The sequence below is a fragment of the Haplochromis burtoni genome, unplaced genomic scaffold (assembly GCF_018398535.1).
Source record: "Haplochromis burtoni strain Fernald_Lab_line unplaced genomic scaffold, NCSU_Asbu1 Contig_16, whole genome shotgun sequence".
NCBI lineage: Eukaryota > Metazoa > Chordata > Actinopteri > Cichliformes > Cichlidae > Haplochromis > Haplochromis burtoni.
This window is the reverse complement of record NW_024582377.1, coordinates 1,725,574-1,748,391: the sequence shown is the minus strand read 5'-3', so window position 1 is coordinate 1,748,391 and position 22,818 is coordinate 1,725,574. Positions and strand designations below refer to the sequence as shown.

General features: G+C 40.4%; 1 protein-coding gene across 4 annotated transcripts; it reads right to left on the bottom strand.

Moving 5' to 3' along the window:
* Positions 1–32: 32 nt before the first annotated feature.
* pgfb (placental growth factor b) lies at positions 33–21,722 on the bottom strand. 4 transcript variants are annotated; one of them, XM_005916752.3, is made up of 7 exons: positions 21,078–21,721; positions 11,554–11,590; positions 10,252–10,448; positions 10,058–10,137; positions 9,720–9,749; positions 9,582–9,638; positions 6,623–9,484 (listed from the first exon to the last, which is right to left on the bottom strand). In XM_005916752.3, the coding sequence occupies exons 1-7, from the start codon at positions 21,138–21,140 to the stop codon at positions 9,463–9,465; spliced, it is 486 nt and encodes a 161-aa protein (XP_005916814.1). In that variant the 5' UTR covers positions 21,141–21,721; the 3' UTR covers positions 6,623–9,462. The 4 variants fall into 4 exon arrangements, with proteins under 4 accessions (XP_042074155.1, XP_042074154.1, XP_005916814.1 ...); XM_005916753.3 differs by lacking the exon at positions 9,720–9,749 and having other exon boundaries at positions 21,078–21,722; XM_042218221.1 differs by lacking the exons at positions 10,058–10,137; positions 10,252–10,448; positions 11,554–11,590; positions 21,078–21,721 and adding exons at positions 33–3,412; positions 4,528–4,697; positions 5,101–5,212 and having other exon boundaries at positions 6,618–9,484; positions 9,582–10,049.
* Positions 21,723–22,818: the final 1,096 nt, after the last annotated feature.

The window sequence follows — 22,818 nt, the reverse complement described above, 5'->3', positions numbered from 1 at the left end:
TATACCAATAAAAGTATTCAAATCACAGCAAGTGATTAATTATTGTCTTTAATAATGACACACTGGTCTTCCAACAGTTTTACACAAAGCACACTTGACAATATCAGAAAAAAAAAAGGTATCCAAACTGTAGTAATTTGCCACCCTCCTTTTGCCCTTTTAAAACCAAGGCTGCTTTTGATTCATTTTTAATATTCAGGTTAATTACTAATGTTGGGGTATGCAAATCGTGGTCCTGAAAACAAATCAAAGTGAACCTAGACTTAATATTTAACTTGTGCTTATGATTTCTATACTGTAACTTTGAATGCATTATCTAACCACACTGTGGGTGGTTATACAACTTCAAAGAAGAATAAATCTTTGGAAACCCTTAAGTATATTAAACTTTCTCCCAAATTAAGCTCAAAAAGAAATAAAGAAATCTTAGCTGCTTAAGCATCGACATAACATACAACATTAACTTACCGGTAAAAAAAAAAAAAAGAGGTGCAGGGCTTCTGATAAACATTTATATTCACATTATCTTATGCTTATGTTCAGAGGCAACTCAGAAATCTGAGAAATGAAACAAAACAAGCCCACTTCATTGTTTTAAAGTTTAAATTAATACTAAATAATAAGCAAAAATTAAAGCAGGAATGAACATGAGAGCAACAAATCCAAAGGCAACACAGTTATATAGCTACAGCACATCACCTGCTACAAGCTGTAGGTATGAAGTTTCTATTTAATAATAATAATAATAAAAAAAGAAGCCTACTTTACCAGAACTGGCCAAATCCGTGCAATAATCTCCGTTTACAGTATTCACACAACTTTAGTCTTGGTCAGAAACATCATTACAAATAAATAATACTGACACCAAATAAACTTCCATTAAACGAAAAACAAACTGTTACGATTTAGCAAGCCATCTGAACTCTCTGTGAATCAGACACCGTTTGAAAAGACACTTCCTACAAAAGATGCATCAGCTCTATCAGTTTGATTTACCAGTTTAGAAATAAAGGATAAAGAAAAACAAAGATCACAGGAACCTGCTGACTAAAGATGAAAGATGGATTTGATCTAAGAAGTAAATAACCCTCATACTTTCTCCACACTAGCAACATTCATGCCACGTATAAGGAGTAAACCCCATGTGTCTTTGTATGTGCTGTAAGGCATGCATTAATGCAATCAAGTAGGGATGCACCGATATATTGACCGAACATCATTACGAACTGAAATCAATCATGTGGATGACCACTGGCTTCTCAGCACGTAAGACAACACTTATCAAAGTGAGAGGCCAGTGTTTATCTACAGTGTGGCATCAATTTTGAGCTGGTTTTAATGAGAAAAGGTAGCGTGACAAAGTATGAAAGAATTTTAAACATTTGCAACTTTTCAACAAAACAAAGAGAAAAATAAAAACGTATCAGCCTGGGCTATCGGCTAAACACTGGTGTCAGTACTTCACAATCAGTGCATCCCTACACTTAGGAGTTTGACACAGAAGCCATAGCCCTATTGCAAGTGATACTTGCTATTTTGAAACAGAAGAGGCAAGAAAATTCATTATAGGCAACGGTTCGAAATACAAGCATGCTTCCTAACTCCCATCTCATAAGAACGGCTGCTTCGACCTCAGCACGATCTGATGTCAGCGTTTTAGTGTCTGTGGACCGATCACATTGTTGCGTCACGACTGTGCAACTAAGAGAAAAAGAGCAAATGACTCTGCCTTTTTCTAACATGCAGTTAAAACTGCAACTGCAACCCCATAAATGTAGCTATGTAGTTTCATTGCTTAAGCTTAAACCAGCAGTGCAAATTTTTGCCTTCCTCTTCTGGGACTGAGAGCAAAAACACAAACACTTGTTAAGCATGCCAATGATATCTTCTGCTCTACTAGCCCAGTCACTGTTGACACTGCTAAGGGTAAGAAGTATAGGAAATGTCACCACAAGCAGCAAATATAATTACTGCTATCCTGTGAAGATGTTTGGCTGGGCAGATCAGCACTATATGACTGAATATAACCTATTCATCTACCCTGATATGTCATCTATACAGACTTTCTTGCTCTTTATGTCACATTTTCTGAATTCCCATTCTTCAACTCCGTAATGATATTTAGGTTGGAGACAGAAATCCCCTTTAGGGTTGCATCTGGAATAATAACTCTGCCAAATCAAACATGTGGAACTACCCACTGTGGGGACCCTTGTGACAATGGAGCAGCTGAAAATAGCTTTTGACTTCCCATATCACTTCTGCTGGTTTTTCCACCATCCTTTATCACGAAGTTGCAAAGCTACTGCATCCCAACAATGTGACCGGTCGTTTGAAGTGACGGTCCTGGAGTAATATCAATTCTGATGTCGTCAGAACAACAACATGCAATATGAGACAGACCTTTAGTTTTATATCCAACCAGCTGCTCCAAAACTGTCTAATTTCTTAACTTTGCTGCAGAAAGTGATTAATACCTACAGCCTACTGATAAAGGTCTGAAAGCTTAAAGTTTAGTTCAAGAGTATATTTAACACAATTTGTCCACATTTATTAAATCCCCCTGTGGCCTCCTGATTAATCCTCGTCTCCAGATTCAGGACCACTGATTATGTCCGTACATATTTTAAGCTAGGATGCTCTGCGGTTTCGCCCCCCACTGTTCCTTTTCTGTGTCCTGGAGAGAAAGCTGGAGTTTAGTCCAGAGTTGTGGGTTTCCACTGCTCAGAGCCTCCAGCAGCAGAGTCGTCTGCTCCTGAAGCTGCTGCAGCTGGTCTTGGGTGCGCTTATTCTCTTTGATCAGCTGCTTTGTGCGCATGGTGATCCCCAGCAAGCCGGACTTGTTGAGTATGTTGTAGGTATTGCTGAAGCGTTTCTCCTTATTAGTGCGCATCGAGTCCTCATCCTCGAATTCGTCATCAAGCATCCTGTTGTCTTCTGCTAGAGTCCTAAATTCATCTGTGTAGGAGGGCAGGGAGCTGGTTCCTACCTGTGAGGAAAAAGACTTGATAAGCTGCTCTTGACTCTGTGCTTGGTTTGTTGGTGCTTCAAAGTTGGATGTGGTTTGGGCTGTCATCTGCAGTGCTGACAGGGGGCTGGGGGTGCTGTACACCCTGTGGCCATGATGATGCCTCCTCTGTCGCTGGTTATATCCTGCTGCTGTACTCCCCCTCACCCTTGAGGATCCTACCCTCTTAGTGGGTGTGTCCATGGGATGCGGGGCAATTTTGGGATATGATTTGAGGATGGGCATGTAGCTTTTTGACTGTCGCGTGTTTTCAGAGCCAGTCTTTGGAGAGCTGTTGTTGTCATTTGATAGCATGGGTTGAAGAAGAACCACTTGTGACTGAGGCATTATTTCCAATGGTGAAGGAAAGTTCCACTGTTTTTCTGCTGGAGCTGTGGATGATTGCTAGAAAATAAGAAAAAAAACAAACAAACAGACCTTTAATGTTATAAAACATTTCTTATACTATCTATAATATGGTAGCTGTTAAACATAAAGTGCATGACAGAGTTACAGGGTTATAGTTGATGATCTCAGGGATTGTCAAGCTTCCATTTATATTACATTTAATGTGTCTGGTTAGTTCTGCTGTTGGCATCTCTGCATTATAATAAGATACTTGAGAGGCCTCGCTTCCACTTTGAAATGGATGAATGACTTAAGTGTGTCTGTGTGTTAGGGGGAGGACCTGCTACACTGAACCATCATCATAATATCAAAGTGAGACAAAACAGAGGGTGTTTCTATCTGTTGTTTTATTTAAACAAGAGCTCCATGTGAGTGCTTGCCGGGTTCGCTGTTTATCTCACGCTTTCAACTTTTGTGGGTGTATGTGTGTGTTTGTCGGTGAAAGAGGCCACTGTGTGTGGTGAGAGCATGGTGTAGAGTAGTGAGAGATTTTACACAAGTAAACACAGACTGAACAACTTAGGAGGATTGTAGCCCCCCCCCCCAAAAAAAAAGTTAAAAAAAAAAAAAAAAGGAGAGGCAGCTATAGGTAATGATGTAATAATGTTTTCACTGTTCAGCTAATAACTGTTCTATTATAAACTCTAATTATGGCAGGCTGAATCATCATCAAACAGTAGCATTATTGCTTTTGGTGTGTTTGGGGTACAAAGTATGGCTTACTGGGAGTGGATATTATTACCTCAGTGAGTGCACATTAACCCACCACCAATTCAGCAGCATTGATATCACTTTTGCTGATCTCAGAGGATAGCACAATTGAATTATAAAGAAAACTGCCCAGCCCCAGATCATACACAGTCTAAGGAAAGTGTTAAAACACAACATTACCCACAACATGCACAGACAGATCTGAATGCTCAATTTGAGTTAATAAACGCCATCCAAAATTAAGCTTTTAACTAATTTCTCTAAAAGTTCAGAGTACAAAACACTCTGAGCCAAACAATGCTCCATTGAGCACTAAAGCTCAAAGACAATATAGCAATAAAACACTCTAAGAGTAATGAAATACACAGTAGTCTGTTCAGACAAATATTGAAATATTTTACCTGCTTTAACACGAAGTTGTTCATGATGATCATTGGAGACAGTCCAGTGTATGAACCTCCCATCACAGCCACCTGTGGACCAGTTGGCTCCTGGCTGACTATTGACCCATTTCTTGCTGCGTCTTCAGAGTCAGTCACTTCGACTGTGCTGAGGTACTCCGAGCTAGCATCTAAGAGGACAACACGACACATATATGAGGCTCATCATGTTTAAAAGAAAGGCTTCTGCTCTGTGTGGAAAAACATTAGCTGTATGAAAACAGTGGCAGATGTAGATAAATATCTGTAGCGTGTCTGAAAAAGGATACTATCATCTTAATGTGAAGGGCTAAATCAAATTCAGGTCAACCCCCATACTGTAAATAACCTACATAGAAAATGTGACCTAGATCTCCACATTTGATTAGGGTCGACCTTGTTCATGAACTGATAGACATTATTTGTAATTATATAAAGGCTAATTATATCCCAGGTCAAGACACGTGTTCTTTCAGACAAAATCAAGAATATTTTGCACAATCACAAGACTTAAAAGGCATGCTAGTTTTTTTTTTGAATGTAAGCAAATCAAACCTGAGAAGCCTGAATCTCTTTCCAGGTCTTGTTTGCATGTTCCAAGGTGCGATGTCCGGGTGAACGGCAGAGTCCTGTGACTGCCTGGTTGATTAAACCGGTTCATGATGGTCTATCCAGGAGAAAAACAAAAGAAAAAAACAAAAACACATGGACAGACGAAGTTAAATAACTGCAACTTAATTTCTCCAGGACAGTCTTATGCAAGTTTGTGATACAGTTTGATGACATTTTTTCTTTATTTTTAAATCCATTCTGTGACTTGGGAAGGAGAGAATATTAAATATCTATAAGTAGCATGTCCATTTTAAAACAGTAATATTCCATTTCTTTGGATTTTTTTCATGACAGGTGACACATAGACTATTTGGCTATGGAAGACATTGAGACTTTTTAAAGATCTTTGGCTACAGACAGATGGGTCACAATGACTGTTTTTGCTAATAATTTACACATTTTAAAAACCTTTATAAACTACAATATTTAGGCCTTAGCAAACCTACCTGTTTCACATGTCATATCTTACGTGACAATCTAGTTATATAAAATATAAATTAGGAACAAATAAATAAACAGCAGCCAATTATAATTGTAAACAATCACAAGATAAAGGTGGCCACTCAGACACAGCAGGGCCAAGGCTTCAGGTTGTTCCCTTAATTTGTCCTTGCCTATAATTTTTTCATAGTAACTCATTACTATATACGATTTACAGTGTATAATGACTAAAAGCACAACAGTCACAGTATAAACACTCACCTCTAGTTAATACGTAATCTGTCTTTTTAGAGCTTCTACTTTGAATTGTTTACAAGACTGATCATCACTTCACGTTTAAGGCCTGTACTTTGCATTCATACTGTACATGACTGTATTTATTTTTCAACATGCTGAAAAGAGCAGGCGCACACCCACAAACGGGATTACGTAATGTTTTAAGATGCATAATAAACAGATTAAAACATCATAAAAGCGTATTATTATCTGCCTTACGTCTCCCATTTTACAAACTCGAGCTGAACGATTGGATGAAGGGCCTGTGACCCTCCCACAACCACTCACTGCGATGGCTAGTCATGGCAAGACACACTTTAAAAAAACAAAACAAAACAATGTCGTACTTACCCAGCAAAAACAACAAATAAAGAAGTTAGTGCAGACAATCATTGTTATAAAGCTGGGATGCTGAACACTCCAGCGTTTATAACTTCTTAACTAGCTACAGCTAGCATTGTTTTGCTATACACGCAACTTTGTCAACATTGGCCGTTAACGTCAAACAACGTACGCGACACAAACACACACAGCTTTAGGGTTACACAAATGTGCTTCTGCAATAACAAAATATGGAAAGCAACATTAGCTGCTGTCTGTATCATCGACAGTATGTTTTATCTGTTTACTATTCATTTAGCTGGGTAACGCTAGCTGCTAGCGACCGTAGCTTTAGATCAGAACTCTTGCTATCACGAGATCGATAAGCAAGCAATATGAGTACCAGCATAATTTCGACAAACCTTACCAAGACGTCGTTTGCTTCAAAGCGAAAATCCGACTTTAGTAGCTTGAAAATATGTGGCTAGTTAAAGCCACCCAACTCCCGTGTTGCTAACGCCAGCTCTACAAAAGTGCTCTACAAAATAAACGCCCTCCACGCGGTCTTAAAGGTAAACACAATTACGTGCGCGCATTCACGCAGATATGGTTTTAAACAAATCGGTGACAGAAAAACATTTGCATTTAAGTATTCATGCTGTGAATTAGTTTGTTATGGAATACATTTCTGAAAGTATTAAATAATAATCATATTTTTTAATCTTTTTTTAACAAAAAAGCGCAAAACACATTTGCAACTTTATTGTCTGTTACGGCAACCTCCTGGATAAGTTTCTAAAAGTAAGTAAGGGTTTTCAGATGATGGGGTTATAAGTCCAGTTTTTAGTGGTTGTAATTTAGGTGGTTTTAAGAAGTCTACTTTTAAGAGCTGTGACGGGAACAACAACTCCCTGTGAGACACTATTAAGGGCTTTAATAACCTGATACATAAAGGTTGCTACGGAAACGGGTGAAGTACATGTTTTATTCTTGGGGTTGGCGAAAGAGGAGCTTGTTTTCAGACTTATGCTCTGATGGGGTTACGCTATGGTGTGCGTAACCCCATCAGACTAGTTGTTTAGGCTGAAAAACGTCTTTTTTTAAAAAAAATCTACCGTGTTTGATATTTTAGCCTACAAATGTAAACGGCCTATCATATAGTTTGCTATTATTTGTGATAATGTGAAACAGATTAAGACTGCCAGCAGTTGGTACATCTATTAGGATTGCCTACTGGTATATAATTATTGAATACAACTGGAATTACTAAACAATTACACAAGACAAGCTGACAATCATAACAGTTTTATTACAAAATAAATATTTAAATGAAATAAAACACTACGTCAGTCAAAATGCTATTTTTACATTTTCATAGATTTTCTTTATATGATACATGAAACAAACAAACGCCATTTAACATATCTACGAAACTTCATCCCTTCCATGTTGCAGTGTTTCTAGAAACAGAGGATGACACCTGTGGTGTGGGATTATGGGATTGTTGAGTCACTAGTTGGACACAAGGTTGTGCTGTTCAGCTGCACACAGCATATGGGATGAACATTTGAGACCGTAACTAATGCTTTTACATGTGGGAGCTCAAGCTTGGAATCTAATAAAAAAAGATTTTGAGGGCTTACATGATGTTTTAACGGCTATAAAAAGCAAAAATAATTTGTATTCAAGCTTTCCCCTGTTGCTGCAGCACTCCATGCAGTGCAATTACTTTTAACCTGTCATAGCACTGTTTTTAAATTTCAACTTTAAGAATTTTTATTCCGTAGACACGCCGGTGAGCTGTCTGGAGTGTACCCTCTTTCCTGCCCAAGGTCAGGGACAGGCAGGCTCGAGCCTCCTCCACAACCATTACTTTGACAAGTAGATAAGACAATATATACTGGATATATCCCACTGGAATACTTAAATCTGAATTCACATTTCACTTATTTGCTCACACCACAGTAAGAAACATACCACACCAAATATTCCACGGCATTCAAAGGAAGCCTTGTGGGTATTAGTTGTATGGTCCTTGATATGTTTCAAGTACAGGCACAGGCAGAGTGAAGTAGTGTATCATTGAACGTGCACCGTATGTTATGTCCTTGTGACTGACACTCGAGAAAAAATGAGTGGTTTGCCAAAAACTGGGTCCAACCCTCTGATGTGCACTGCCTCTCTGTACAGTATTTAATTCAATCTGCATACCTCAAATACCCTCCTGAAGGCTCATGTATTGTCATAGAACTGCAACCTGTTTACTGTGAGCGACTAAACAAGCAACGCATGGGTATTTGGTCCTGAGTTGGAAATGCATGATGGGCGAGCTGAAATATCCGAGGATGTTTTGATCAAAATTATAAATGAAAAAATTGAAACGAGGAATTTCTACTCTTGCAAAAACATGTGTGCTACTCAAACATAAGTGTATTCATTATTTTAACACGAATGTGCCGGTTGCCGTTGATCTCGCCACACCCACTGTGCATCCATATGTTCATTTCAGATGAATGGGCCAGATAATCAAGATTAGCCTCTTGTTAGGAGAACATCTGTATGCTGGATTCCATAAATATGGAAAGTTTGAAGTTTTGGGAAAATCTTCGCTTTATGAACATTTCTGCTAAATGTTGTTTTCCCATTCAGGTCACATGATGCTGTTAAAGAGTTTGATTTATACACACCAAGCAATTACGCAACAATGGCTTTTGGAACAGATCTCAGATATGATGATGATCTGATTGCAAAATACTTTAATATAGAGGTTTAAAAACACTTTCCATAAACACTAGAGGGAGACATTTCCTTATCGCATGTACAAAGAAGTTGCACATCAAGTCCACAAGGTGTTCTCTGGTCCAACTATATTAATAAATATAGACTTTTCTTCTTTTTTACATGTGTAACCTTCTTTTAAATACCAAAGGATTTGACAAATAATAACTGATACAGTAATACCTAGCATAAAAAGAAGACATCAGTCTGTTTGGCTCTACATTGCACTGGCTCCCAGGGATGTCCATTGTTTCAGGCTTGTAACAGCAGTGTTTCCACCAGTCAAAACGCACTTCCTGTTAAACCTTGTCGTTACAAAAACACCCTGCCCATCAGCATAAGGGCATGTCAGCAAATCAACCCAGCTGTTTGAGTCTCTTGCTGCAGACACAGTATTGATAGATGAGTGAAGGAGACTTTTGATGCTCCCACTGGGCTGGAAACAAATAGTGAGCCACACTGCAACAGGGGGTTGGGTCGCCACTGCAGTTACCTGCGAGGAACCTGGCACCTGTAGAACACAAGTGATAACGTAGCCTCTGTTAAAAGCTGTAATAAGATAAAATGGTGGATATGTGAACGTTTTCTCCCCCCCGTGTGCCCCTCACCTGTCACATTCCTTCTTTTTTTGTCTCTCCTTCCTCTTCCTTCCTCTTCGCCTTTTCCTGAACCAAGAACCAAATTATAAAAAAAGCTTGCGTTTTTTGACAAATAGCAAAATTGATATTGTAAGAATATTCCCTTACTTTGGAACCTTCACAACAGGTTTCCTGATTCTGAGGGCAAAGGTTTCGATAAATTAACATGAATGTCCAGGTACAACATTTAAAAGTCTGTGAGAGTCACCCAGTCTTCTAGAAGTTACGTTTATGCTGCCTGCTACTAATGACCAAACTCGATTAGCAGATAGTGTGTCGACAGTGCAGGAATCTTTAGGAAAACAACTTTATTTTCTGTTAGGTATTCAATTCAAGTTTTTGGAGATGAATGTATGAGAAACATAAACATGACTTCCAGGAGACAGGGTTTATATTTTTCATACTTATCAATAACTTATGTCACAACACCCTTCTTTTTTTCTTACCTACATTCACATGTTTGATGCTCCACAAACGTCATCTCAACATATTCTTGACCTTGTTCTGATGGCCTGATTTTCAAAAGCTGGGAATGGAGGAGGGGTGGAGGTGAAACGGAGATTTGTCAAAACGATCTCATGAAGCGCTCACAGCTACGAGTTATAACTCACACTTATGTTGCACAACACTTAGGTCTTACCTGCATGGTAACGTTTGTGGTTTGAGTGGGATGACACTCCAGGTTCTCATCTCCGCAACAGCCAGCGCACCTCACCAGGGGAACGCAGGAGGGGCTGTAGATGTGCTCCACCTCCGATGGGTATTCCTGCACCACCTCCACCAGCTTCTCAATGGTGCGGCAAAAGCTGCGACCCCAAACTTTTTCAAACACAAGCACTGTGAATAAGAGTAGGCAAAGTATAAAGCAGTGCCATCTTTTTTCTGGGACTTCTCTGCATTTTTATTTGGTTAGCGATCAGTTTTTCATCTTACTGTGACAATATCGATCGTATTTGACAGCTAAAAAAGCTAAACTTAAAGATGATACAGTTCTACACAAACAGTACTGGTAATTAGCTCAGTAATCCAGCAATGACATGCTTTCATGCCTTGTACACAGAAACCTATACACCAGTATGTATCCTGTTTTCATTTTCAGGGGGAAAAAAAACATTTGTTTAATGTACAGTGTGCTTTCCTGTGGGAGTACATGTGTGAAAGTGTCCTAGTTGCTTTGGGGAGACTGTGGAGGAAGAACAGGGACAACTATGGCCAAACAGAGAAGTAAGAGAAAACAAACACTGGGAACATGGCCATGAACAGAACCCTGCTGGATCTGGAACTGGAGTTGCCCCGCAGGCACCTCTGGGACTGTGGTGACCCTCAGAGGTCACCAAATGGAGCCTTACACTACAACAGCTGTTTATAAAAGCAGACAGGCTGGGAGGAGACGGCTGGGGAAGCATCCATGGTAAGGAGATGAGGCCACGAACTGTAATGTAGTACAGTGCAAAGGGACAGTTCAATGGCCAGTTAGTGCCTCTTGAGTGGACTGCATGCCTTCTGCTGATCTGGCTCTTAGACGTCCATGCAGTCATTTCTGCCTGCAAGTTCTACCAGTGCATTCCTCTTTAATTAGCATTAATGTATAGCAATGTAAGGGAGCAAAAGGATATGAAGAGAGAAGGTCAGCAGTTGAGTAATCGTTGCTAGCCTAGACATGCTCTGCTGTGCTCTATATTCAGATGAAATTCGATGACTAACTAGCATGCAAGAGTAAAGAACTAAGTCATTTGTATTTTTCAGCATTGCGTGACGAGCACAACGAGGGAATATATTTTTGTTAAACTCTAGTCTCCCCCTTTTATTTTCTCTAAACCAAAAACACTAGAAAATACAGCGTAACAAAAGAGTCAGAGCTACTCTTTCGAAGAAAGTTTTATTAACTCATTTTATCCAGGACATGCAGACTTAAAAGCTTGAAACTCGAAGAACTCCTTACCTTCCATTGTACTGTTTATACTTGCCAAGGGAAGACTCTGAAAAACACAAAACGTGGGGATCCAGAATTATCATTTGTGGTCTGACAGGATGTGACAGCGAGCCTCAAGACTGACAATGAAAGTGAAACAGGTACTGGCAATAAGCCAGAAACATTAAATACATACCTAAACATGAATAACATTATATAAAACTAATCCAAACTGTTAACCCACCCACTCAAATATAAACACTATTACCTACAACCTTTATACACATAGAGAGGTCAGCCTGCCTTTACACTAACGTCTGACAGAACCAGTGTTTTCATCCTCTGGTGGCGATAGCTGGAACAACAGTACACCAAAGTGGAAGGTCATTCCCACTCTGTTGGGGATGAGTCTTTTGGACAGGCAGCAGATAGAGGTCTTCATATATATCTACAGTGTGCCCAACTGTTTAGGTTCAAAACCTGTTTCCTGTGGTGTAACATTCAGCTCTCTATTTATTTTCCCATTGATTGTTTCCTCCTCCGTCTTGATTTTTTCCCATAATCCCATGATAAACAGAGTGAATTTTTCATTCGCCTGGGAAAACACAAAACCTCTGGTTGACTCCATCTCAGGAAGGGAAATCTATGTTTGATAAAATACCCTCCGGCAGAAGTGCAGGACAGGCGGCAGACAACCTGCTTCCGCAGATTCTCCTCGTCACTGGTGTTGGACTTGAGTTTCTCTATGACACATGCCGGATCACATTCATAGTGTAACAATGTTTTTGTAGACAATAGCAGTGGGACAAATGATACTGGAGCAAAAAGTCTTCATGCAACAGCAACCAGCCTGACAAGGACTTCCTCGAGTGATGGCAATAAAGACTGTTGCTTTATGCACCATCTGTGCTTTGTTGAAATCCATCCTTTTCCTGTTATGAACCAAAATTAGTTTCAGGATGAGGATAGTATCTGTCAGCATACTGCTGTATTCATCCTTCCCTCCCCCCTCCAAACAGTGTGATTTAAGAGGAATGTCCCGATTTAATGATGATGATGATGATGCATTTACACTTGCAAACATTTCAGCAGTTCCCGTAAAACTGTCACTGACATGAGTGTCAGAAACTGACCTGTCCTCTGAGCTGCACAGCATTCTGTATTAAAGACTACAAATATCACTCAAGAGTCCTTTCTGGGCAAAGGGAGCTGTTGAGGCATCTTCCCTGTTTTTCAACACGGTTGTTCTTGTTCTTCTGGCTAAAATCTACAGCTGTTGCTATGATTGCCGAGTTGTTCTATAGTGTAGCATCCATCGGGCTGTGTCAGCCTCACTGAAACACAGCAGGATATAAGCTCTACTTGCAGAATATTCTTTAAGCACAGCATGGGAAAGTCACAGTTCAGTTCCAGTTATTGTCAAAAGTTGCTTTCATTTTCAGGCCCATTGAGTGTATTTTATATTCAATGGCAGGCTGATAAAACGAATCTCGTGTCCAACGTTAACTGGTATAAGATCAGCTTCCCCTTTTCCACCCTTTTGCGTGTCGTGGCTGCTCCACATCACAAGGGTTTTTTGGCTCTGGCCTCACTTGCCTCTCTGAACGTTTTGAGGTTTTGGAGGATTTTCTAACCTTGGTCATGGGTTAAGCCTCGACATGATGAGGAAACATCTTTGGTACCCTTTGCGGTGGAGAGCAGAGGAATGAGCTGCCCAAAAGAATCGACCAGATTCTTAAAAAGGCTTCATGAGGATCCTCACGTAGCAATTCCCTCCGTCTTATGCACTTGGAGTGTTAACTGTATGATTCATGGTGACAGGGGGTGATTAGGCTCTTGTGGAAAGGGGGACTGTTTCACATTAATAAATGTGTTCAATGTGTCATTAATCCTAAAAGCATGCTCGCTTTCTGTGCAGTCCTGAATGTTTCTTACATTTTGTTCCCTGGTGACCTTTTTCAGGGAGTTTACTTGTCCTCAATGAGAGTGTAACGTTACCATGTGTCATTATCATTTATTGGTTTCATAATGTGGGTGTTAGGACCTTTGAGACTAAGTGTGATTAAAGGCTATAGAAATAAACTAGACATGACTAGACTAAATTCATCTGTTCTTGGTTTATATACTTCTCCTCTGTGTCAATTGTATTGGAATTTTCACTTGTATGTACAACATCTGGGTTTTTGCAATTGACAGAAAGTGCTGAAATATCAAGAAGGAATTAAGAGCAGAAAATCCCTCCTCTTTTTACCATTACACACAAGCAGAAACATCCATTCTGTCTTTCCAGTAAATGAGTTTTACAGACTGTTTCTGTCTAACACAAAAAAAGCTATGCTTCATAAAATGGATTAAATATTCTGGGCTGTAGTCTGACACAAAGATTAAAATTATAGTCTTATATTTTATAGACTCTATATACAAGACTTAAACGTTGGCAATACATAAAAACTAGCAACAGCTTTGGAGGGTCAATTCATATACAGGTACATATGTGAATGTATCAAACAGGTAAAGAAAAGTCCATGGATTACATTTGATTTGATTAATAACGGCCCATCGCGTCCTTACTTTTAATCCTAATCTTAATCCACCATATATAGAATGAATGAATGCAAATGTGTACTGTATGTTAATAGAGGAAAGGAATCAAAGATCAGGACCTAATAATTACCATCATTATCAACAAACGATTAGTTTATTTTGAAACTTTCAGAAAAAAGACCAATATAAAATTATATATATGTTATAAAAAATTGTACTGATTGGATTGGAAACAACATGGCAGTGCAGTGGCTTGGACTCTACAGGTGTGGTGACTTTATATGGTCTACATATGCATGTGTTATTTTCCTCCATGTTCCAAAGATAATGCATGCGAAGATCATTTGTGATCCTACATTAGCTGTAGGTGAATAGTTGCTTCTCTCAGTGTTAGCTCTGTAAAGCTGGTGTACTCCATCTCTCAACTAATGTTTGATGGGACACGCGTAAGCAAATCTTTGATCCTAGCAAGATAAAAAAAAATATTGGGATGCCACATCTCCTTTAAGCTTTATGTAACTGGTAATTGACATTTTATTTAAACATAACTTGGACCTTTCAGTGATTAAGTGCCTAAACTTTCCAGCTATTCCTGTGCCAGAGAAACCTTTCTTACTGCATCTACAAGGTTCCATAAGTAACACACCCTTATTTGGCTACTGTAGTTGTACAAAATGCTTTCAGGTCTTGACATTTGGTGCTTTACGGTGGCGCAGTGTGCTTCAGTATTTCAGTAATCAGCTGGAGAAAGAGAGTATGGATTGAGTTGTCTGTAGTAGTTGTAGCTGAAATAAAACATTGTTTATAAGGTTCTGCTCCTACTACTGCTGGTTAAGAGTTTGTGCTGTACTCTAGGTCAAATCAGAGGACCTGTTGCGTCCCTGGGCTCCTGCCATTGGGCCGCAGAGGCCCCAAGCCTCATTACTCTGCAGTCCCACACAGCTGAAATGCGTCATCTTTAACCTCCTTGCTTATTCCATCTGTCAGAGGAAGGGCAGCGTGGATAGGGAGCAAACCTAAAACATGATGGGGACCCAGCATAATTGTCAGAAGATGTTTCAGCTTTGAGGGTCAAGTGGGGGAGGAGGTAAACAGCAGGTACTCATGGCCCTCTGCCAGAAAAAGCTGGAGTCCAGCCAGCTTATTCCACAATGTATTTTTCATAAGGAAAGAACAGGATGGCAGATCAAATACAAAGGTTCCCAAACCAATTTAGGGTTATTAGATAGAAAAGCCTATTCTGAGGGCTTGGAGAAACTGATGCAGACTGGAGGTTAGGTTCGTCTTCTCCAGTGGATTGCATAAGAGTAAGGGTGGGGCATGCTTTTGTTTTCCAGCAGAGTGAAATGGAAGTTTTCTAAAGGCGGCTATAAATCACAATTAAATGCGTTCACGTCATTCCAGTATTCCAGTATAAAACAGTAATAATTAATCATTATCAGTAACCAGCGTCCCATACATACATTGTTCAGATTTCACAAAGTAATAGACGGCTATCTTAAAGCCTGCAGTAAGATTTTCTTTTCACATGCTGGTAGGGCGTTTTAGGTTATATCTCTTGTGGTTGACAATACAATAGGATTTAATTCATACTATTCACAATGGAGCCAAGACACTGAAAGGAATGAGTGTTTCACAACATGCTTGTATTTCCACCATTAAAAAGCCGACCACATTCTACAGTTTTCGGCTGAAAAACAACTTTTCATGTGTTATTCTGCAAAAAATGTTGCCATATTACATGCAGTTTTAATGCTGACTCATTGCTTCTGTTGACTAAAGATTAGGTCATCTGATTAGCACACATGTATCGTTGGATCTCCTGCTTTGATGGTATTCAGGCTGTAGTAGTAAACTGTAGTCCTCTAGGCAGTCCCCTTAATCTTTGACCATCTGACAAACTGTAATTGCTTTTACATTAATTAGTTCAGTCAAGCTGGATAACTTGACTGACTGGGTTTGCTAAATGAGGTAAAGAATGACAGTAAACTAAATGAAATGAGTAAATATAAGTAGTCTGGCAGTTTGGTGATTCTGAAGACGCATAACAAGGGAATTTTTAAGTGGACCCATCTTGTGTTTCTTTATTTTCTCTCACATATTTTGGTACAGTGGTAGAAGTTTGCATAAATCATAACAAAGGTTTTAAATTTTAAATGGTCAAGAATACGTACAAGTAATCACTGTAAGCCAAAGTCTCAGACTGCAGACGGCTTTAAATGCTCATTTTTTCTTGACAGATTTTGTCTATTCTTGCATCTGTATTATGTCACAGAGGACGTGGAGCCCTAATTTGGTTTTCTCAGGGAGGCAGCCAATCAGAAGGGGGGACAGTGGACAACTCAATAAGTTAGAAATGATGCTTTACTGATCTTCCTCATGTGCCCTTTATTGCTAACCAGATTCCACGTCATCAGCGCCATGGCCACAACATTAACTCATGGCCTTCTCGTGGAGCATGAAGTCGCTCTCTCCACCACTACAAAAAAGACCGGTTCTCTTTTGTACACACATGGCGGGTCAGCTTTTGACAGCGGTGCTATTACAGGACTGAGAAGTACCCAGTCTCTAGGTGGTCACTGGATGTAGCCAAAAGACTGAAAAACTTCATCGGAGCATGCGGTAAACATTCCTCAGCAATGCCTTGAATCATCAGAGAGACTTTGAAATCACGAGTTATTCCACATGTAAGTACACAAACACACATAGATCACACAGATTCAAACAAAAAAGTAGCATAAATAGGCATGCATAACTGCCAGATTTCAGAATAAATGCATTTTAATTGATATCATGCATACAGCTAAGCTAAGTGTTCTTGCTGGGAGATAGATGAGACTCATTGACATCGTCATGTCTGCCCTTTACATTAAATATGGTGGATCCATGTGCAGGCAGACCCATTCTCAATTTGGAGCCACATGCACTGGATCCTGCTGCTGAGATACGGCAGAAAAAGAGATTTGTTGTATGAAAGCTGACAAAAAGAATAGGTATCGTTTGTGCAACAACCAAACCAACCCTTTTCAAGCCTAAGTGCTGAAGTTTGAAAACAATCCTGCTTTTTTTGGCATTGCCGTCTAGTCAAAAAACCACAAGAAGTAAAATAGGATCAAGTAATGAGGGAGAGGTAAGGGTCGGCATAAATTTTAATTTAGATAACCACGATTTCCCCAGTATAAGTCCATTAATGCATGCATAAATGTCTCCCCAAGGACGCACACAAAAACACACAACCACTGTGTAAACTGTGCACCCTGTCCGCAAACATACACACACGACAAGTCTTGAGATAAGCTGACCGGTGGTAATTGTGGTCTCCATTACAGTAAACGCTGTTCTGTAAACCACAGTAAATTACATCCAGATGGGAGATTAAAGCTAGCTGAGTAGACAGCTGCCCTGAGCACAACCACTCCTCCTCCTCTGTTGGAGGAAGGAGAACTCCATATTTCCTGATTGCGATTGCAACTCTCCCCTGGGCTAGGACATTACAACCAGGGAGAAGTACCACAACAACACAGAGGGGCAGTCAGCAGGTCACCACCACTGCAGGGACTCCCGTGCAGACATCTGATCTACACAGGAAGATGTGCTAAGCGTAAGACAGAGTAAGACACGGCGGGAAGGGAGCAGTCGACTTAATGTTTGATTATACATTTGCTCTTTGCTCTGACTTGAACACAAACACATGTGTGCGGTACAGATGGCCAGTCTCAAGTATTGTTTTGGTGCGGAGGGTGATTTAAAGGAAACACCTGTGTGGCGTCACGTCCTTATGAATACAAAAGCAGAAGCTGAGGCTCACTGCCTTTAGAGACACAGAAACACGGTGTACCGATGAAGTGATGATCTTCATCAGAACTCTGGCAATAACACATGGGTTAGGCATAATTTCCCCATATCTGTTATACAATTTAAAAAGTCACTCAAAGAATTTCATAATTGCATTTCAGTGAGGCATATAATCCTCAACCTTTGCTATTTTTTCCACAGCTTCATCATAACATAATCACAAAAATATTTTTTCAGAAGTTGACCAAAATTGCGAGCTGTGCACATGTCCAAATCTTCAGGACATGAGTTATTTCACCTGGAAATGCTGCCAAATGCCATTCAGGTTTGGTTCTGTTTATGCAAGCATGAAATACAATCACTACGATCACTAAGAGATCGGCTTTGTACGGAGAGCATTCCAGTGGTTTTGATCTAACTCAGGGATAGCTGTCAAATGAGCAGGAGGCAACAGGTATTTAAAAGCAATGTATAGGCAGGTTTCACAGTAGTCCTACTACTGTAACTTCAGGTTAAAACACACACTGTACTGTACATGCAGGTCTGCCAATAATACAGTAAATAGACGACTGCTTTGTCCCAAGAAATACACTGTACAAAATAACAAGAGATTTGGCTAAAACCAATAATCTTTTCCATATACAGTACTTCCCATAAAGTAATATTAGGTTTACTGAACTCTGTTTGTAGTTCATGTGTAAAACACCTGATGGATGGCATGGAGCTTGTACTGTATTTCATAAAAGGGTGACAAAGCGGCCACTATTGTTGAGAAGGGAAACCCAGGTGCTTCCACCCTCAGTGACAAGCCACAAAGCTTGCAAGTTTGACCTGCTCATTTCAATGGGAATCAACATCAGCAGAATACACCTACTGTTACAGTGTTGATTCATGATAAAAAATACTATTTACATACATATTTTTATACTACGCTGTTTCCATTTTCTCCGATGACACCATGTCACCATGCTTCTAACATAACACACCAGTGTTAGTGATAAAAGTTATCACACCACTGATTTGCAGCATGGGATTACTACAAGGAATAGCGAGAGGTGGAGAGATGGGTGTAGCTAGGCTTTCGCTGCGAATCACAGCAGAACATAGCGAGATAGCAGAACACGGCCTTTAATCCAGCCAATCTTTTCCTCTTCACTGGTTCTTTATATCTCTTCTGTCTTATAACAATTACCCAAGAACACTGGGGAAAACACTCCTTCTTTTAACTTGCTGTGAACTACTGATATATACAGTAATGATAGACTCGCCCTCTGTATGTGACACACATTCACACACACACAGACTACACTATAAATCTCATGCAGGACGGTATTAAACAGTTGAAGTCAACTCCAGCTTCTCTGCTGTCCACAGCTGTAATTGACCACATGATTCACAGCTGTGACAGTTAGGAAAGCTAATCATTATTAAATTATTGGTCTGCGATTCCCAGACACATGTCTAGTGTCTGTATTTCCAGACATAACTTGGTGTGTGAACTTGTGAAAAGAGCTGCTGGTTTGAGTTGAATTGTATTGAAGCAGGAAAACAAAGAAAACGTTTAAATTTACAAATGATCAGTAAATGCAAATAAGTTTTCAGCAACTGCAGGGATCCCGAGGTCAAATCTTCACATACTGTATGGCATCTAATTGGTCAGGTTAGATGTTTGATCTGTTACATTGGCCATCAGGCTTTGGGTGCAGCAGAGGGCATCTAACCTGCTACACACTGAGGCCCCTGGATTTTGTCACTCCTGTTTTGACTAACCGGGCCATGAGCTGATTATGAGGATTAGAGGAAATGTGGTAAACTCATGCCTCTCCCACTCACTCTCAACTTAAGCAACAGCTGCAAAGTCTCTGGGTTTGGGAATCTGGTGGGACATGGAGTTTTTTCCAACCCTGAGAGCCTGGCTGAGTCAGCGAGTAGTACCTCTATGTGAGGCTTGCAGCTTTGCAAAGGGGAAGGGGGTGTTACTTGATTCAACAGGAAAGCAGCAGAGTATGAAGTGTGACACTGGCAGTGAATGGACAAGGGAATTGCCTGGTTTTGCATTAAACATAAAAGCCATCAGAGACAGCTGAAAGTCCCCAGCCACCTTGGAAGGAAATCAGAGACTGAATAGGTTCAAGGGCTGAAGCATACGGTGGCACAAGTCCGAATGTTCAATGACACATCTTCTTACAGGTATTTCTGGCACAACACAGGCCTCTGAATGACTCCTCACTCCAATTTCACCCTGTTCTGACAGACTTTCATTAAGAGAATAACAGGCGACGCCAGACAACAGAACAGACCAGCTTTGTAGGCCGGTTTAACTCCTGACACTGATACGGCTTCCCTGAAATTATGCTTTTAATTGAATTCCACATGCTCACACTGGTTCATCTTCATTACTGTTATTCTTGGCATAAAGCAGTTAAAGAATGCTGCCTTCTCTTCGTGTCCTTCTAAGAAAGCACAAGAAGGGAAAGCTGCAGGTGCCTGCAAGATTAACATGATCCAGTTTTACTAAATACACTTTCAGACTATAAGCAGCTCCAGGATCTGCTACAACTACTACCTGGAAAGAAACACAGCAATCTCCCATTTAGAGAACATATCACCAACATGACGACCAGAGTGCTCCCCTTGATGGAAATTTATACCGAAAAAAAGATCCCACCATAGCCTACAAGAGTGGGAATATAACATAATCCATGTCTGTGAACCTAGCTTTTAAAGTATGATGCGGCTGTAATTATGAGCTTAGCAAGCTTTGCAAAGTATAACAGTGAGTCACCTTGCATCATTTGCTCCACAGAGAGAGTGATGCAGTTTGTCACGTTTCATCTTGTGAATGAGGGGTGCCCGATGGCGCTCATTCAAAGCAGCATGAGAAAGAACAATAGATCATTATCACTTGACTGGCTTCTGATGACTCGAGCGTTTCATATGTAGGTTACACTTTGAACTTAAACGAGGCTATTAGCAGACCTAACAATAGGCGCTTTATTTATCATTCTATAACGAGGTGCATTATTTGCTACTTTGCTGGGTTACTGGTGGACAAAGCAGACACAAAATAAACCGAGCAGCGTGTGAAAATCTCAACCCAAAGTCTCTGTGGTTTCAGTGCAAAGTAGGAGAGGAGGGGGGAGAATGGGGGAAACAAGCAATCCCCTCATTTTGCTTCTGAGTGTAAAGTTTCACCGAAGCGTGCAACGTCCTACCTGTGCAGGTGAGAACTGCAGATAAAGCGCCACCACAGTCCCGACGACAAAACCCAGTAACATTTCGTGACGTCTGTGCGTGGAGAGTGGCGATGGCTCCCGATGGAGATAGTGGCGGAAAAAAAATCCAACAAAAGTTCCAAAATACTCAGAAACAGAAGCAAACAGAAAAAAACTCGCTGCCAGGGATTTTCCAAGTCATCTGCTCCCGGTTTAGTAGCGCGGAGAATGAGTGGAGTCACGTAGCTCCGCGCGTGTAACCTGATGAAGTAGATTGTGCTCACTAATGAATAAGGCCCCTCAGGAGAAAGTGGAGGTGACGAGGAGGCAACACAATAATACTTTAACAAAAAAAAGAAGGAGAAACTGATAAATATTCACATTTACACACTTTTTTGTGTCTCGTTTTCCTTTAATATGAGCTTAAAAACGGATTCTGTGGAAATAAAAGCGTGAACGCCAGATGTGACGACGCATATTCAGTGAGCAGCTTTCAGTCCAAGATCTCCAAGTAAGGAATCCGCTTCAAAAAATCACGCATGAAGTTGTGCCAACAACTTTCAGTTTCCAGTCCTCCTCTGAGCTGCAGTCAGCAGAAAGACAGAGAGAAGCACTTGCGTCTAATTGCTCCGCGCCACCTTTTCACAAGACCGTTTAATCTCCTCCCCTTTTGTCTTGGTCTCTGCCCTGCTGCATCTGTCTACATACAACTTACTGATGACATTTTACAGCTTCCTCCTTTTAGCTGCAACATAAAAAGGTAGTTTATTTAGTTTGTGATGCTGTAGTGCAATTCTAGACTATACACCGCAGGTGATTTAAACTATAGAGCGTACACAGAAACATCCTCCGAGTGCCTGCGACATTCTGTGAGCGCAATTCAGGCTGGGTAAACATTTGGAGATCTTTTAACTGCTGACATGGATGGTAGACTCATTGCTCGTGCACGGAGATTTTCCTCTGAGTCTATTTATTCAAGTTTGCAAAGGCAGAAAAGGGAGATTCCTATTCTGTTGACACACAGGCTTACTCTTCAGTGTGGGACTTCTGTGTTTGCAGAAACACTGGAACGAGAGGATTCCTTGTGGGCTTCCACACATTCCTTCAGCAGTGCTCAATGGCCGCACTGGCTCTGCTATTGAACAGACCACACTCAGGAGTGTGGTGTCTCTAAACATCTTAGACACTTAGACACCCCCCACCCACCAGCTACCGGCTATTCCACAGAATCAGTAAGAGCAAACTATCAAAGCTGATGAAAGACGTTTCACGCTCGTCTTTTCCTGAACTGTATCTCCAGATGGCAATGATGGATGTCTCTTGAAATTCAGGGACATGACAAGAAAAGCAAACATATTCTTCAGGGAACTTGACTCTGCAATTACTTTGTTCTCTGCTGCTTTTAAATGTGCAGTCATTGTCTTGATAGTCAGCGGGTTTTTTTTAAAAAACAATATCGTTTTCAGACTGTCTAATTATCCAAAATATTCTGCAATATTCCAAATGCAGATGTTCAGACGCTGTTTCTCCCTCTTAAGTTGAGAAAGGGATACCTCCAATTTAGAAAAAGTTCTACGTAAGGCTATAATAACAGAGTACAAGAGATGTTCATGCCTTTTTTAAAATGTTTTAGAGAAAAGCTAAGGGTCATAACATCTCCTCCCTGCTATAGCGCAGGGACAGCATGCATTTTAACAGAAGTCAGAGCGACTCTCACCATCATCTCGCCATCTACTCAGTG

Coding starts and splice junctions, on each gene's coding strand:
- pgfb (XM_042218221.1), bottom strand. CDS start 5,206: ATGAACCGGTTTAATCAACCAGGCAGTCACAGGACTCTGCCGTTCACC. Junction 4,698..5,100: donor AAGAGATTCAGGCTTCTCAG/GTTTGATTTGCT, acceptor TTGTCCTCTTAG/ATGCTAGCTCGGAGTACCTC. Junction 3,413..4,527: donor ACAACTTCGTGTTAAAGCAG/GTAAAATATTTC, acceptor CTTATTTTCTAG/CAATCATCCACAGCTCCAGC.